Source organism: Amblyraja radiata, chromosome 2, assembly GCF_010909765.2.
Source record: "Amblyraja radiata isolate CabotCenter1 chromosome 2, sAmbRad1.1.pri, whole genome shotgun sequence".
Lineage (NCBI taxonomy): Eukaryota > Metazoa > Chordata > Chondrichthyes > Rajiformes > Rajidae > Amblyraja > Amblyraja radiata.
In genome coordinates, this window is record NC_045957.1 from 108,970,493 (window position 1) to 108,988,963 (window position 18,471).

At 44.0% G+C, this 18,471-nt stretch overlaps 1 protein-coding gene across 1 annotated transcript in view; it reads right to left on the reverse strand.

Annotated features, from left to right (window-relative positions):
- LOC116966891 (alpha-2,8-sialyltransferase 8F-like) overlaps positions 1-18,471 on the reverse strand; it is a 71,830-nt gene that overhangs the window by 24,399 nt on the left and 28,960 nt on the right. Inside the window, exons 4-6 of the mRNA XM_033013259.1 lie at positions 13,171-13,315; positions 668-780; positions 279-368 (exon numbers count right to left, since the gene is read on the reverse strand). Coding sequence (XP_032869150.1) covers positions 279-368; positions 668-780; positions 13,171-13,315 — 348 coding nt within the window. The remainder of the gene's footprint in view (positions 1-278; positions 369-667; positions 781-13,170; positions 13,316-18,471) is intronic.

The following is an 18,471-nucleotide window of genomic DNA, read 5'->3' on the forward strand; positions in this document are numbered from 1 at the left end:
ATATTTCAAAATTCGTAATCAAAAATGTTATCAGTTGAAATCCTATGTACAAGAGAGCCATCATTGATAAAGATCGATAGGTGTCTTGTTTACAATCAATGTAGGATTCTACTTTACATGGCCAGAGGAAGTGGTAGAAGCAGGGACAATTCCACTTTAGATACTCAGAGAGGTACGTGGATAGCTAAGGTTTGGGAAGATATGGGCCAAGCATGGATAAATCAGATAAATGTCACATTTCTCTTTGGGTTTACTTTGAAATCCAAATTGATAATCACCTTTTTATTAAGATGGTTGGATTGCATGTCACGATGTCTGTTTTCGTACCCACGTCATTTTCATAATCTGTGAGAGGGGGAAGATTGCACCTGCAAATAAATATACATTTTAAAACAGTTTTTTTTTAAACTACTGCATTATATAAGCAACTCTGAAGAATTAAAAAAAATTAAAAAACACAACTTTCTCATCAGACTTGCAAAGATAATTAATGTGATAGATGAATATTTAATTATTTGGCATAGAATTATGAAAATTATGAAATCATCAAATGGATCGTGTTGGATTCCCAGCAAATTCCAGTGATGGAGATCAATTTCAAAGTACCAGCTGAATTCATACTGAACGATATTTTCAGAACATTCCCAAGCCATGATTTGGTTCTTACCTGAATACAAAGTCAGCGCGATTTACTTCAGCTCCGCAGCTACTGTTAATTAAAATTCCTGCATTTCCAACAACGGAGCAGGTCTTATATTTGTGTTGTTTAAATGGTATTGTCTAAACAAAATCAATAAAATTGAGTTAGAATCTCTGACAATGTAATAATTTCTCAAATTCTACAGCAAACTCAACGTACACAATCAACTTCATTGAATTACCTTGCGGTATATTTCCCAAAGGAAATATTTGAGGCAGAGGTTTAGAAAAAGTGTCAGTTTTCCTGTAATGTTCCAAAGCTCATTTGAGAACTAGCTGGATACAGAACCTGTTCAGAGTGTTTTAGATGGATTCTGTAGTTTTAGTTTTAGTGACACAGCGTAGAAATAGGCCATTTGGCCCATCGACCATCGATCACCTGGTCACCACAAATAAACACAGTTCACTAGTTCTATGTTAGAACTTTGCTTTCTACACACTAAGGGTATTTTATAGAAGCCAATTAACCTGCACGTCTTTGGAATAGAAACATAGGTACAGGAGTAGACCATTCGGCTCTTCGAGCCATTCAATGTGATCATGGCTGATCATCCGCCATCAGTGCCCCGTTCCTGCCTTCTCCTCTAGCCCTAAGAGCTCTATCTAACTCTCTTTTGAATGCATCATGAATCAGCCTCCACTGCCTTCTTAGGTAAAGAATTCCACAAATTCACTACTCTCTGGGTGAAAAAGTGTTTTACTCATCTCAGTTCTACATGGCTACCCCTTATTCTTAAACTGTGACCCCTGGTTCTGGACTCCCCCAACATCGGGAACATGTTTCCTGCATCTAGCTTGTCCAATCCCTTAATAATTTTATATGCTTCTATAAGATCCCCTTCATCCTTCTAAATTCCAGTAAATACAAGCCCATTCTTTCATCAGATGACAGTCCCGCCATCCCAGGAACTAACCTCATGAACCTACGCTGCACTCCCTCAATAGCAAGAATGCCCTTCCTTAAATTAGGAGATCAAAACTGCTCACAATACTCCAGATGTGGTCTCACCAGGGCCCTGTACAACTGCAGAAGGACCTCTTTGCTCCTATACTCAAATCCTCACGTTATAAAGGCCATTAGCTTTCTTCACTGCCTGCTGTACCTACATGCTTACTTTCAGTGACTGATGTACAAGGACACCCAGGTCTCATTGCACTTCCCCTTTTCCTAATCTGACACCATTCAGATAATAATCTACCTTCTTATTCTTACCACCAAAGTGGATAACCTCACATTTATACACATTATACTGCATCTGCCATGTACCTGCCCCCACTCACCCAACCTGTCCAAGTCACCCTGCATCCTCGTAGCATCCTCTTCACAGTTCACACTTTGTCATGTAGCAGTCATGTAGTAGTGGAGGAAGAGTTGGGGAATGGTTTGGAACAAGGACTGTTTCACATTGTCAAAACAAACCAAGTGTAGCTGGAACCCATGTGAAAGCCCATGACCATATCTTATACTTATAGAATGTGAGGGAAATCAGAAGGATTCATCAGGATGTTGCTTGGGTTAAAACATTTTAGTTATGGCAAAAGATTTGATAGGTAATTTCTTTTTCCCTTGGATCAAACTAGTCTGAAGGATGACCCAATAGATTGATGGAATTGATGGATTCATTGATTGATAAATTCATGTCATAAGAATAGAATTAGACCATTCAGACTATTGAACTCTGCAATTCAATCCAGACTGAACTAAACTCCAGCAAGTTCAGTCCTAGTGCTGTCAAAAGCTCATCTTACATTAACCCAATCATCCCCGGAATCATTCTCGTAAACCTCTCTGGACCCTCTCTAATGCCAGAACATCCTTCCTCAGATATGGGGCCAAAAACTGCTGGCAATACTTCAAATGCCGTCTGATCAGTGCCTTAAAGTCTCTGCATTAAATTCCCGTTTTTATATTCTAGTCCTATCAAAATAAATGCTAACATTGATTGATTGAGACAGCATGGAAACAGGCCCATCGGTTCACTGAGTCCATCCGTTCACACTAGTTCTGTTATCCCACCTTCTTATCCACTCCCTACATACCAGCGGCAATTTACAGAGGCCAATTAACCTACAAACCTGCACATCTCTGGGACAGAAACATGGGAGGAAACCAGAGCACAGAGGAAATCCACACAGTAACAGTGCAAACACCACACACAGCAAACACCACATACCCAAGAGCACCTGAGTTCAGGGGGAACTTGGGTTTCTGATGCTGTGAGGCAGCAGCTCTACTGGCTGCACCACTGTGCAATCCTTATAAAGGTATATATAAAATTATGAAGCATCGAAAGTCATAATATTTTTCCCACGTTACTGGTATCAAAAAAGAAGAGGACATAGCTTTCAGGTGAGAGAGAAGTGTTTTAAATGGGATTAAGTGGAAAGGTTTTACCCAGAGAGTGGTTGATATATGGAACACATTGCTAGGGGAGGTGAAGTGGTCATATACAATCATCATGTTTAGGAGACATTTAGTCAGGCCATTATATAGGCAAGGTACAGAAGGACGTGGGCCTAATGTGGGCAAATGGGATTCGTGGAGATGGGCCAAAAGCCGCACATGGAGCTGTTCAGCTGAAGGACCCACTTCTGATCTATACGACCTCAAAACATGTGGCACAGTGGTAGAGTTGCTGCCTTACAGCACCAGAGACCCAGGTTTGATCCTGACTATGGGTACTGTCTGTATTGAATTTGTACGTTCTCCCCATGACCTGCGTGGGTTTTCTCCAGGTGATCCGGTTTCCTCCCACACGCCAAAGGCTTCCAGGTTTGCAGGTTAATTGGCATGGTGAAATTGTAAATTGTCCCTAGTGTGTAGAGGATAGTGTTCGCTGGTCGGAGCAGACTCAGTGAGCCAAAGTTGCCTTTTTCCACGGTGTGTCTCTAAACTAAGCTAAGCTAACGCAATAAAAACTCAAGAAATTGCATGTTTTAGCCAGACCACTTTTTTGTCAATCATTTGCTCTTGTTGCTGACTCGTGGAAACTTGCTCTTAAAATGTTCTGCCACCAAGCATGAAACTGCCCTTTGACAGATGTTGTAATTTCCTCCAATTACACATTTTTTGTTGATAGGATCAGGTCTACCCACTAAAGCTATGAACTGAATATTCTGGGCTACTTGACATTTCAGAAGAAAGGGAAAGGATGTCAGATAACTGTTATTGAAGAATGAGAGCAGTACATACATGAGAAATTATCTTGGGTTCAATTATCAACACTTAGAGGTAGTTTTCTCTCTCCCCTCATTGGCTCCCTGTGAGATCCATGGGTTCCAGCTACACTTGGTTTGTTTTGACAATGTGAAACAGTCCTTGTTCCAAACCATTCCTCAAGTCTTTTCTCCTTCATTGCTGTGATGTGCAGAAAAAGATGAAAAATGTCTAAAATTGATTCTCCACTCTCTCCCCCTTCTCTCTCACAGAGTCTCTCACCTGTTTTGGGCAGAATTTGTGGCAGTTTGAGTTGCCAGCCCACCAGGCTTGAGCGACTGAGCTGCCAGCCCACCAGGCCTGCGTGACTTAGCTGCCAGGCCCTTTACCAACCCCCTCGACTCTATCCAAGGACCCAAACAGTCTTTCCCGGTGAGGCAGAGGTTCACTTGCACCTCCTCCAACCTCATCTACTGAATCCGCAGTTCCAGGTGTCAACTTCTCTACATTGGCGAGACAAAGCACAGGCTCGGCGATCGTTTCGCTGAACACCTCCGCTCAGTCCATCTCAACCAAGTTGATCTCCCGGTGGCCCAGCACTTCAACTCCCCCCCCATTCCTAATCTGACCTTTCTGTCCTAGGCCTCCTCCATTGTCAGAGGCCCAGCGCAAATTGGAGGATGAGCACCTCTTATTTCGCTTGGGTAGTTTACCCCCCAGCGGTATGAACATTTACTTCTCTACCTTGCTGTCTCTTTCCATCTCCTTCCACTTCACAGTTCTCCCACTAGCCTTAACTAACCTGCTGAGTTTAATTAGTAAGGGTGTCATGGGTCATGGGGAGAAGGCAGGAGAATGAGATTGAGAGGAAACAATAGATCCGCCATGATTGAATGGCAGAGTAGACTTGATGGGCCAAATGGCCTAATTCTGCCCCTCGAACTTATTAACTTACTAGCCTAACTGGGACCCGTTGGGTCCCATGTTCACACGGGAGGGCTGGTCCCCCAACACAATATTCCACCTATCCACCAATTCCAATATTGGTGGCCAGTGTGTGTGTGGGGGGGGGGGGGGGGGGGCTAGTATGGACATTGTGGGCCAAATGGATTCTTGGGCTGGCAGTCACTCAGGCCTGGTGGGCTGGTAGCTCACTCACTCAGGCCTGGTGGGCTGGCAGCTCAATCACTCAGGTCTGGTGGGCTGGCAGCTCAGTCACTCAGGCCTGGTGGGCTGGCAGCTCAGTCACTCAGGCCTGGTGGGCTGGCAGCTCGGTCACTCAGGCATGGTGGACTGGCAGCTCAGTCGCTCAAGCCTGGCAGCTCAGTCACTCAGGTCTGGTGGGCTGGCAGCTCAGTCACTCAGGCCTGGTGGGCTGGCAGATCAGTCACTCAGGCCTGGCAGCTAAGTCACGCAGGCCTGGTGGGCTGGCAGCTCAGTCGCTCAAGCCTGGTGGGCTGGCAACTCAAACTGCCACAAGTTCTGCCCAAAACAGGTGAGAGACTCTGTGAGAGAGAAGGGGGAGAGAGTGGAGAATCAATTTTAGACATTTTTCATCTTTTTCTGCACATCACAGCAATGAAGGAGAAAAGACTATCCTGGCCTGGATCTCACAGGGAGCCAATGAGGGGAGAGAGAAAAATACTGACGTGAGGTTTAATACTTGCAGGGGGAATACTTACTGATGGGCTGAAGGGATTCCTCCTGAACTAGTACAGGCCTGATGGGCCAAAGGGGCTCTTTTAAAAAGATATCCGAGTGAAATCTCAGTGAAAGGCACTTTTTCTGGACTTTTCCAATGGAAATGAAATAACAAAATCTTCAAACAATATTTTATATTTGCATTTGTGCTCAAAGATATTAAAAGCATCTGAGAAATAATAATGATTCTCAAGGCAAAAATTAGGAACTCTAAATAATCATACACTTGAAAACCTAAATGTTAAGATGAATGAGATTAAAAGTGCCCATATTTCCAGGTCCTGAATGTAGGTCTTAAAAGAGAATTTTGCAAAAATGGTGGATTTATTGTTGGTGATCTTTCAAAATTCCCTAAATTAGGCAATAGGTGCAGGAGTAGGCCATTCGACCCTTCGAGCCAGCACCGCCATTCAATGTGACCATGGATGATCATCCACAATCAGTAGCCCATTCCTGCCTTCTCCCCATATCCCCTGACTCTGCTATCTTTAAGTCCTATCAAGCTCTCTCTTTAAATTATTCAGAGAACATGCCTCCACCAAAAAATTCTGAGAAAGTTTAGGAAACCAAAGGCAGTAAGAAAGGCAGAATATGGAAAGCGGGGGTCAAAAGTTAGAATATTTAATTGTCCCATATACGCATCACAGAATAATGAAATTCTTACTTGCATTCCCATAGCAGGCCTATAAACACATTAAACATAGATAACATAATAATAATAAATCAATAGATTAAAAAAAACATAATTTCACCAATAGCCCTTAGTGCAATCAAGACAACTCAGTTCTTAGTTTAGTTAGTGTTTGTAGTGTTTTCGACACTACAAAACTGTAGGCTGCTTAGCAGAAGGTTCGTCATCATAAAGTGCTGGAAACTATTGTCAAGGAAATGAAGCCCACTTGCCAATTATTAAACCAACGTGTTCCAGAGCAAAAAGTATATTCAAAGGACAGAATTCTAACACTCCAAGTTCGTGTGGTTGGGGAGCTGTGTCTTAAAATAATACATTGTGAAACCAAACAAGAAGCCACCTTCAGATCTGATGATATGGGGCAAGGAAGAATGCATGACTAATGGCATACAAAGAATTCTCACAGAAAAGGTGACTGACGGAATTTGTATGTGGTTGAGAAATTTAGGTCAGAATCTAGTCACGCAAACTTTAGTAAACTTTAAAACATTTGTAGATCATGAAGATAGAGTTGGTTCAAACAGATTCTAAAAATGAATTTAGATTCTAAAAAGGGTCCTGGCTGAAACATTGCCTATCCATATTTTTCATTGATCCTGCCTGACCTGCTGCATTACTCCTGCATTTTGTATAAGGTAGACAAACCTCCTGGAATGGATCAGATATATCCGAGAACACGGTGGGAAACTAGAGAGGAAACTATCATGGATAGGACGGGTTTAGAGGAATATGGGCCAAATGGAAGCAGATGGGACTAGTGTAGATAGGACATGTTGGTCGGTGTGGGCAAGTTGGGCCAAATGGCCTGTTTCCACGTAGTATCGTTCTATGACTATAATAACTTTACACACTCTGAACACACAAGTGAAATCCAGGCTTCTATATCTTTACGGGATGCTTAGGATATATCAAACACATTCCTATCATGAAGGGATTATCGTTCACAGTTCTGGCTAAGTTCTAATCAGTAACCTTAAGTTTACAAGCTGATCTTTGTTACTGTTTTCAGCAGATATGTTTTCAAGCAATTAACATTTTTTTAAAACTAACTCCATCAATTCTCTGCAAACCCATACAATTTGTAATTTGCTGACCCATCTGTTTCACTCCCCTGCTGAATAAGATGCATGGGCACAACTTCAACGGTGCACACATCAATCAGCAGACACACTGTACAACTAATAGCTTTTATAATCTGAGTCATAATAATAATAATAATAATAATAATAATCATAATAATAATCATAATAATAATAATAATAATAATAATAATACATTTTATTTATGGGCACCTTTCAAGAGTCTCAAGAACACCTTACAAAATTTAGTAAACAGAATACAAAACATGTAAGCGGAATGAAACAAAACAAAAAATAACGACAAAAAAATAATAAAAAAATAGTAAAGACATCAACAATACACAATTCAAAGACACAATTCAAAGACACAATTCAAAGAGAGAGCAGCGGCAGCTAATCGCGCCAGAGTTCACTCTCCCTTCTGGCAGCCATCTTGGAAACGGAACAATAAGGATCTTTAACATAGAAACATCCCCCCACAATGGTTACCGTTATGGGGGAAGGCACAATGTCCAGTCCCCATCCCCAGTTCACCCATAGTCGGGCCAATTGAGGTCTCCACAGTTGCCTCTACGGAGGCCCGATGTTCCAGGCCGTTCTCGCCGGGAGATGGTGCTCCGGAGTCGGGAGAGTCCTCTCAGCGGCTAGGGACACCTGGAACGGCCGCTTCCTTACCGGAGACCGCGGCTTCCGAAGCCGACAAGGCCGCGACGGTTGGAGCTCCACCACTGGCGATCTCATCGAGAGATCCCAGGCTCCAGATGTTGAAGTCAGCGCTGCCGCCCGCAGCTGCCTGCTCCGCACACCCGCAGCTCCGCGATGTTTTTATCGGCGGTCTTCAGCTCACCGGAGCTCCAGCGCGGCGACCCAGGCAAGGCATCGCCCGCTCCGCTCCGCGATAGCGCTCCAGCGCTGTGCCGCCGCCGAAGCCGAGGTGCTGGGCGGTCCCCTCGGGAAAACACCGCTCCAGGCCCACTGGTAGGCCGCGAGGACGGGTCGACGGTGCAACCCGGAGAAAAGCTGCCTCTCCGGCCAGGTAGGGAGCTAGAAAGTAGTTTCCCCCTCCCCCCCCCCCCCCCTCCCCCACATAAAAAAGTCTAGACCTCCTAATAACAAACACTGAAACTCACTAAAAATTAAAGAAAAGAGTGAAAAAGACGGACAGCTGCTAGCTAGCAGCCGTGCCCCAAGATGGCGCCCCCAATAATAAACCAGAGTTTGGAATGTTAAGCTTTGATTTTGGTCAACTTGATCAATAACTTCAGGTATTGTGGATAGTGTAAAGGGGTCAGCCATCGCATAGAGCGCATAATCCTCCGACATTTATGCCACCTCCAACAGGATCCCAACACTGGTCACATCTTCCCATCTCCACCCTTTTCCACCTTCCGCAGAGACCGTTCCCTCCGCTCCTCACTGAATAATTCATCCTTTCCCAACAAAACAAACCTCTCCCCAGGTACTTTCCCCTGCAACCGCAGAAGATGTAACACCTGTTCCTATGCCTCCTCCCTTGACTCCGTCCGAGGACCCCGACAGTCCGTTCAGGTGAGGCAGAGGTTCAGTTGCACCTCCTCCAAGCTCATCTACTGTATCCGTTGTTCCAGCTGTGGACTCCTATATATCGGCAAGACTAAGTGCAGGCTCAGCGATCGTATCGCTGAACACCTCCGCTCAGTCCGCCTAAACCTACCTAATCTCCTAGTTGCTAAACACTTCCACTCCCATTCCCAAACTGATCTTTCTGTCCTGGGCAATGTAAATTGGAGGAACAGCAGCTCATATGTCGCTTGAGCAGCTTTCAACCCAGCAGTATGACTCATGGCTTCTCTAACTTCAAGTAACCCTTGCATTCCCTCTCTCACTATCTCTCCCCCATCCTAGTTCTCCAACTCATCCAGATTACATTTTATCTTTGTATGCCTTGTTCTCAACTTCCCCTAACTAATGATCTATTCTACATTTTCATTGATCTACGTCACCTTTGACCTCTCATTTCACCCCTTACCCTTCCACATCTCTGTGTCTTCCTCTCCCCTGGCTCTCAGTCTGAAGAAGTGTCTAGACCCGAAACATCACCCATTCCTTCTATCCAGAGATACTGCCAGTCCTGCTGATCTACTCCAACGTTTTGTGTCTAACTTCAAGCATTCCTTTGTTTCGAGGTCTAAATGTTTCCTTAAATTTTGTATGATTGCGTTCTAGCCATGGTAACTGCTGAACCAAGCCAGTAACTGGTTTAAAGTATGAATTATATGTGAGTTGTTAAGTTGTTGCAAAAGATGTGGCACAATGTAATATTATTTTGTACTAGAGAAAGTGGGACCCGTTGGGTCCCATGTTCACACGGGAGGCCTGGTCTCCCAACGCAATATTCAACCTCTCCACCAATTCCAATGTTGGTGGCCAGTGGAGGGGGGGGGGGCTTTCTGGAGCACTAGTACAGGTGCTATGGGCCAAAGGGACAGGTTTCCAGAGGGCTCGTATGGACATTGTGGGACAAATGGATTCTTGGGCTGGCAGCTCAGTCACTCAGGCCTGGTAGGCTGGCAGCTCAGTCACTCAGGGCTGGTGGGCTGGCAGCTCAGTCACTCAGGCCTGGTGGGCTGGCAGCTCAGTCACTCAGGCCTGGTGGGCTGGCAGCTCAGTCACTCAGGCCTGGTGGGCTGGCAACTCAGTCACTCAGGCCTGGTGGGCTGGCAGATCAGTCACTCAGGCCTGGTGGGCTGGCAGCTCAGTCACTCAGGCCTGGTGGGCTGGCAGCTCAGTCACTCAGGCCTGGTGGGCTGGCAGCTCGGTCACTCAGGCCTGGTGGACTGGCAGTTCAGTCACTCAGGGCTGGTGGGCTGACAGCTCAGTCACTCGGGGCTGGTGGGCTGGCAGCCCAGAAACTGCCAGAAATTCTGCCCAAAACAGGTGAGAGACTCTGTGAGAGAGAAGGGGGAGAGGGTGGAGAATCTATTTTAGACATTTTCCCACTATTTCTGCAGATCACTGCAATGAAGGAGGAAAGTCTATCCTGGCCTGGATCTCACAGGGAGCCAATGAAGGGAGGGAGACAAATGCTGGGGTGAGGTTTAATACTTGCAGGGGGAATACTTACTGATGGCAACAGAGTACAATGAAAGGCATTTTTCTGGGCTTTTCCTGGCCTGCTACGGGCATCTTGGGCCCAAAATGTACTTGCTGGGCTAATACAGGTAATTTGGGCAAAAGGGACTGGTTTCTCGGCTAATAGGGGCCTTGTGGGCCGAAATGAGTAGTTTGAGGCAGGCGAAACAACTCATTTCATTTCATTTCCATTTCAATTTGAAGCACAGGGCAGGCCAAACAAATCATTTTATTTTCATTTCATTTCATTTCGATTTAAACCCCTCGATTCGGGCGTGCGAAGTTTGCCATTGCAGCAGCTCCGAAAAGCGGTCTCCCACCAGGGACCCGTGAGCTCCCGATGTTACCGTCCACAGGGCCTGCAGCCGAAGCCTCCGAGCTCTGAAGTCGGGTCGCAGCCACGCGCCACCACAGCGCTCCGCACTCCGAAACAACTCATCTCATTTTCATTTCATTTCATTTCCATTGCCATTTCAATTTCAAACACAGGGCAGGCCAAACAACTCATCTCATTTTCATTTCATTTCATTTCCATTGCCATTTCAATTTCAAACACAGGGCAGGCCAAACAACTCATCTCATTTCATTTAATTTCCATTGCCATTTCAGTTTCAAGCACAGGGCAGGCCAAACTATTAATCTCATTTTCATTTCATTTCATTTCCATTCCCATTTCATTTTCAACCACAGGGCAGGCCAAACAACATCTTATTTTCATTTCATTTCCATTGTCATTTTCTTTGGATTAGGTGTTGTAAATTTTCACCATGGAAATTAATTGTTTCATCTCAGTTTTCTAGTTATTTGTGAAGGTTGTAAAGGGGCAAGTGTAAGCAATGAGTTTTGTTTTGTAATACCTGTGTTTTTTTAATTGTTTCTTTCCTTTGAAATCGATTTGTGGGAGACCTGGATTCCACACTGACCATTTGGAATCCAAATTAAGGTATTAGAAATGTGGGTGCCTCTATTCTGGATATAAGATGCCCGCATTTCAGAAAGAAATTGGCATTTGGGGAGATTGGTGATTAAGGTATATTTAAATTGGGAATTTGAAATTGGTAGTTTGAGTGATTGGAACGTTTGGGGAGCAATCTTGTTATCAAAAACAACATTTAAAAATTGTCTATTTTACAGAAATGTAAAAGATTTTGCGCGGGAAATTTTTACATGCTGATGGTATAGGAAATAATGAGGACAGTAGTCAAACAGCTAATGAAAATGAAACCACAGATATCCCTTAAAAACATTTTGTTGATGGATCTGGAATGCTCAATGGAACCAGGAAAACTGGATGTGGATTTTTGTAGAAAACTACCAAGGCACACTGCTAGCAAACATTGCTGTTCTAGACATGAATGTTTCAGGATTAGCTACTCAACCTATTGAATGTGACTCTGTTTTTGCACAGTGTACTCTAGCAGAACACTCACTTAAATGACATTATAGGAAGATCTATATTTTGTGTTTTCTGAAGGATCAGTGATGGTTCAATATGGAGATTACCTTATTTTAGCCTCTCCCAGCCTACAAGCTTCTGAGACTAACAGCCTTACCCTTTTACTGTCTTTAGTGGCCAAGGGACACAAGGTCTCAAGAGAAAGACTGCAACTTTGTCAACCAGGTTCCTCCACTTCTTAACAGTGACCGTAAGTTCGAGGAGCAGAATTTGGCCATTCGACCCACGAAGTATACTCCAGCATTCAAACATGGCTGAACTATCTTTCCCTCTCAACCCCATTCTCCTGCTTTTGCCCCACAACCCCTGACACCTTTACTATTCAAAGAATCTGTCTTACTCCACCTTAAAAATATGCATGGACTTGGCCTCCACATCCTTCTGTAGCAATGAATTCCACAGATTTACCACCCTCTGACTAAAGACTCTCTGACCAGTGACACGCTGTCAATAATCTAATGAGGGGTAAAGTGGAATGTCAGCCCAACCTTCTGTACAAGCACCAAGTCTCTCCAGGTCCTGATAGATCTACCATTGCAGTTTACAAACCCAGGACACCCTCTAAATTGATGCTGCACTTTGGTGTTCTTTGAAAAACTGTGTATGTGAATGCTAGTTGTAGTAGATTGTGACTAGATTTATTCTAATGTTCAGAACCAAGGCGAGGACGTTGGGGTTTATGTAGATAGCGTCAGTAACATCGTTGTAAAATATTCAGGATTGGAACAGCGAACAGGCGAGTCTGCTTGAGTCAGTGCTATTGAACACGGATTGCATTCTCGTATAAAACAAATGTTCTGTGTAACTTGTACAGGATGGAAAGCGAAAAATTAAGAAGATTTGTTGCCAGTCTTACAGCATTGCTAGTGCCAGGCTGAACCACGGCAACAGAGAGCTAGTGAGAGACCAGGAAGTATTCTGGTAGAGATATTTTATCCTGTAGGTACTTTTAGATGGGCACATGGAAATGCAGGGAATTTCGCTTTTTAATTAAATCGCTTTAGCTTGGCATTATGTTCAGCACAAACATTGTGGGCCTAATGTCCAATTTCTGTGTTGTACTGTTCTATGTTCTAATAATCTGGGGTGAAGAAAACTGTTAAAAATGAAGATCTCCACCCCCCACAGTAAATAACATATTAAAAATGCAACATGTCTTCTGTACATGTGTATGAAAGTATTTGAATCAATAATAATATAAATTCCTGTTGACGATTTTCATCTTGATTGTCCTTTAATCCATGCACATGCAGGCACAAAATAAAACATAACCTACCTTAGGAAATAAATCTACAACATCTGGTGTAACTTTAAAAATTCTTTTAGTTTCTGCATAATAACTGAAGTTTGTTTCCAATGGTGAATTTTCTTGTGTAACAATAAAATTTTGAGATGCATTGCAACATTTCTCCAACTGTGACCTGGAAGAGAGAACATAATCTTAGTATCACAGAAACATACGGCACAGAAACAGACCCTTTTGACCCACCCCATCCATGATGCCTCTCCATTGACCACTCTCTGTGTGAAAAATGTACCCCTCAAATCTCCTTTAAACTTCCCCCCTCTCCCCTTGAACCTATGCCCTTTGGTTCTATATTCCCCTGGCCTGTGAAAAATATTCTGACTCTCAACCCTATCTCTGCTCCTCAGAATTTAATAAAACTCTATAGACCCTACAGCTTGTGACCTTCCAGTGAGGGTAAACCTAGTCGATCAAGTCTCCCCTTATAACTGCAACCCTCCATTCCAGGCAACATCTGGTGATTCTCTTCTGTATTCTCTCTTATGTTACCACATCCTTCTTGTAACGTGGCCACCATAATTCTACAAAATATTTCAAATACAGTTTAACTGACATTCTGTACTGCAATAACTTGATGTTATTTTGTGTCTAATTTTGTACCATCGACTGTTCATAGTTTTGCAGTTTTGCTATGCCATCACCTGTAAGTCATGAAATTGTAGATTGTCGCGGCCTGGACGAGGTGAAGAAAAGGCCAGATGCCAGACAGGATCAAAAGTAGTTTAATGAAGTCTCGAGAACACCCCCGTGAGCAGGACCTGGGAAACCCTGTGGGAAGACAATCGTCCCTGTCCCTCAAGAGCCGAGGGGGATGACCCAAGGAGTGGCCTAACCCCCAGGGACCGCCACATGATTCCCTTTCCGGTCCCAATTTCAGTCAAAACTGATACCATCACACAGCACACTGCATATTGGAACATGGAACAACTGATGTCTGTCTTGTGAATGCATCATTTCCATATAAATATTACTGAAATCAGTTTCCTGTATACTGATGAGCACTTTGTAAGAATACTGCATGTGTCTCTGCAAGTTATGTTATTTAGTAAAGCAGTTGATTAGATAAAGTAACTGACAACTTCCCTGCCTTCGTGGGTGAATGAGGGAAAATGCTGAGACATCATATAAACCATGTATGAAATCACCATGTATAAAATCATGAGAGGACTAGATCAGGTGGACGCACAGAACCTCTTGCCCAGAGTTGGGGAATCGTGAACCAGAAGGCATAGGTTTAAGGTGAAGGGAAAAAGATTTTATAAGACTCTGAGGAGTAACTTTTTCACGCAAATGGTGGTGGGTGGATGGAACGAGCTGCCAGATCAGGTAGTTGAGGAAGGGACTATCACAGTGTTTAAGAAGCAATTAGACAGGTACATTGATAGGACAAGTTTAGAGGGATATAGGGAAAACGCAGGCAGGTGGGCCTAGTGTAGATGAGACATATTGGTCAGTGTGGGCAAGTTGGGCTGAAGGGCCTGTTTCCACACTGTATGACACTAAGACTCAACCATTGTGAGGGAATGGTAACATTTTAGAAGAAACTGAGCTACATTTCAGATTCAGATTCAGATTCAGATTCAGATTCAATTTTAATTGTCATTGTCAGTGTACAGTACAGAGACAACGAAATGCATTGTCTTAGGCCCCAGAGCGCTTCATTATCCCATGGTATCAATGGTATCTCCAGAGTCCTGACCAATATTTATCCCTTAAACATTTTAACTGCAATAAAGAATATTATTGCCATTTGTGAGAGGTTGCTATCCATGAATTTACTATTATATTTCTCACTATTATATTTCTCACATTACAACAATGACATTTATTGGATTTTAACTGGTTTAGACTCAAGGGAGTTTATATAGCTCCCTTTCTATAGTGTAGTAAATAAACATGGAAGTTATTGAATTATGAACATCATGGACTAATTTTCCCTAGCAATATTCCAGCAATCTGATTGAAAATACATTTAATAGAGACCTATTTTTAAATTGTTTCACTTCACCTAAGTAATTTGACAAGCATGTGCCAGCAAGAGCTATAACTTTGTGTCATACTTTACTTGTGTAGCAGGCAATTCTCTCCAAATAACTAAAAGTCACATCTTGACCACTTTCTGTCTGCGCTGCATTTTGATTTTAGAAAAAAACGCTACCATATATCGCTATGATTTTTAGCCATCTTACTCACAGTCCTCCTCCGCTGAGGAAGCCTTGAGGAGGTTTCCGATCGATGAAAAATAAAAAAGTTATGAGTGTTTAAAAAGATCTTGAGATCAGCTGATTGGTCCTCTCGCCAGTCAATCACCACGATGAAGGTAACGCCCCTTCAGGGGGGGGCAGCACTATAAAATCCCGGATGCCTGGACGCGAGTCGGTCACTATGGAAGATCGCGAGGGAGAGTCCACAACTATGATTCTAAGCTATGAATCAACTGAACTGTGAGTCTGCAATGACTTGCAATAAATGATTTGTTAGCCCTGAATGACAATGCAATGAGTTGTTTGGCAATTTGATAGCCTGCACACTGCTTGAAAATATATGAAATTGAATTTGGTGACCAACACTCTGCTGGAAATGCTATGAAATTGAATTTGGTGGCCTGCACTCTACTTGAAATGTCATGAAATTGAATTTGGTGGCCTGCACTCTGCTTGAAATGGAATTTCAAGGAATAGCCGTGAGTTAGTAGTGTGTCAAGTGTTATGGGGAGAAGGCAGGAGAATAGGGTTAGGAGGGAGGGATAGATCAGCCATGATTGCATGGTGTCGACTTGATGGACCGAATTACCTAATTCTGCTCCTATCACTTACGACCTCATGACCTTGAAACATCATGAATTGATGTTCGTCGGATGCATGGCAAGTGGTCTTGTAGTAGTCAGTAGTCAATTCAATGGCTACTGACCTACCAAGCGACATATCTTTTCCCTGTTTCCCCTGGAACAAAGGGTGACCATCGAGAAAAATTTATAAAATGACCAGACTAAGTGGGACCCGTTGGGTCCCACATGGGAGGGCTGGTCCCCCAACACAATATTCCACCTCTCCACCAATTCCAATATTGGTGGCCAGTGGGGGTGCTAGTATGGGTGTTATGGGCCGTAGGGACTGGTTTCCAGAGAGCTAGTATGGACATTGTGGGCGGAATGGATTCTTGGGCTGGCAGCTCAGTCACTCAGGCCTGGTGGGCTGGCAACTCAGTCACTCAGGCCTGGTGGGCTGCAGCTCAGTCACTCAGGCTTGGGTGGGCTGGCAGCTCAGTCACTCAGGCCTGGTGAGTGGCAGCTCAGTCACTCAGGCCTGGTGAGCTGGCAGCTCAGTCACTCAGGACTGGTGGGATGGCAGCTCAGTCACTCAGACCTGGTGGGCTGGCAGCTCAGTCACTCAGACCTGGTGGGCTGGCAGCTCAGTCACTCAGGCCTGGTGGGCTGCCAGCTCAGAAACTGCCAGAAATTCTGCCCAAAACAGATGAGAGACTCTGTGAGAGAGAGAAGGGGAAGAGGGTGGAGAATCAATTTTAGACATTTTTCATATTTTTCTGCAGTTCACAGCAATGAAGGAGGAAAGTCTATCCTGGCCTGGAACTCACAGGCAGCCAATGAAGGAACGGAGAAAAATATTGGGCTAAGGTTTAATACTTGCAGGGGTAATACTTACTGATGGGCCGAAGGGACTCCTCCTGGGCTAGTACAGGCCCGATGGGCCGAAGAGGATCTTTTAAAAAACATTGAGTGAAATCTCAGTGAAAGGCACTTTTTTTGGACTTTTCTTGGCCTTGCAAGGGCCTTTTAGGCCAAAATGCTCGCCCTGGGCTAATACTGGTATTTTGGGCAAAAGGGACTGGTTTCTCGGCTAATAGGGGCTTGTGGGCCGAAATTAGTGGTTTCAGGCAGGCCAAACAACTCATTTCATTTCATTTCAATTTCATTTCAAGCACAAGGCAGGCCGAATAGCTCATTGCATTTTTATTTCATTTCCATTGCAGTTTCAAGCACAGGGCAGGCCAAGCCAAACAGCTGATTGCATTTTCACCACTTCCATTGCCATTGCAGTTTCAAGCGCAGGGCAGGCCAAGCCAAACAGCTGATTGCATTTTCACCACTTCCATTGCCATTGCAGTTTCAAGCACAGGGCAGGCCAAGCCAAACAGCTCATTGCATTTTCACTTCATTTCCATTGCCATTGCAGTTCAAGCACAGGGCAGGCCAAGTCAAACAACTCATTGCATTTTCACTTCATTTCCATTGCCATTGCAGTATCAAGCACAGGGCAGGACAAGCCAAACAGCACATTGCATTTTCACTTCATTTCCATTGCCTTTGCAGTTTCAAGCACAGGGAAGGCCAAACAGCTCATTGCATTTTCATTTCATTTCCATTGCAGTTTCAAGCACAGGGCAGGGCAAGCAACTCATTTCATTTTCAAGAAATTGCCTAGAATGAGAGTCCTAGCCTCTCCCTCACGATCTTGCAGACTGACTGAGTCATGTTCAGGCATCTGGGGTTTCATAGTCCTGCTGTAATGAAGGTAACCCCCCCCCCCCCCCCCCCCCCCCCGGATGGGGCATTACCTTCATTGTGGTGATTGGCAGGCGAGAGGATCTCAAGGTATTTTAAACACTCATCATTTTTTTTTTTTTAATCAATGGGAAAAATCCTCAGGGCCTGCTCAGCGGAGGAGGACTGCAAGTAATATGGCCAAAAATCATAGCGTTATATGGCAGGGTTTTTCTAAAATCAATATACAGCGCAGACAGGAAGTGGTCAAGATGAGACTTTTAATTATATAGATGACAGGCCTAGATAAAGTGTATGGCCAAAATCTAAAACTATAAATTATTGATTTAAGGTAAGAGGGATAGGTTTAAAGGCGATGGATGGTCAACAGAAGGTAGTGGGTACATGGAATGAGTTGCCTGAGGAAGTGCTAGAGATAGAAATAATCACAACCTTTAAAAGACAGCATGGTGGAGCAGCGGTAGAGTTGCTGCCTTCCAGCGCCAGATACCAGGGTTCGATCTTGACTATGGATGCTTGCCTGCACGGAGTTTATATGTTCTCCCCATGACCTGAGTGGGTTTTCTCCGGGATCACCCATTTCCACCCACACTCCAAAGACGTACGGGTTTGTAGGTTAATTGGCTTGGTATAATTGTAAAATTGTCCCTAGTGTGTAGGGTAGTGTAAGTGTGCAGGGATCGCTGGTTGACACGGACTCGGTAGGCCGAAGGGCCTGTATCCATGCTGTATGTCTAAACTAAACTAAA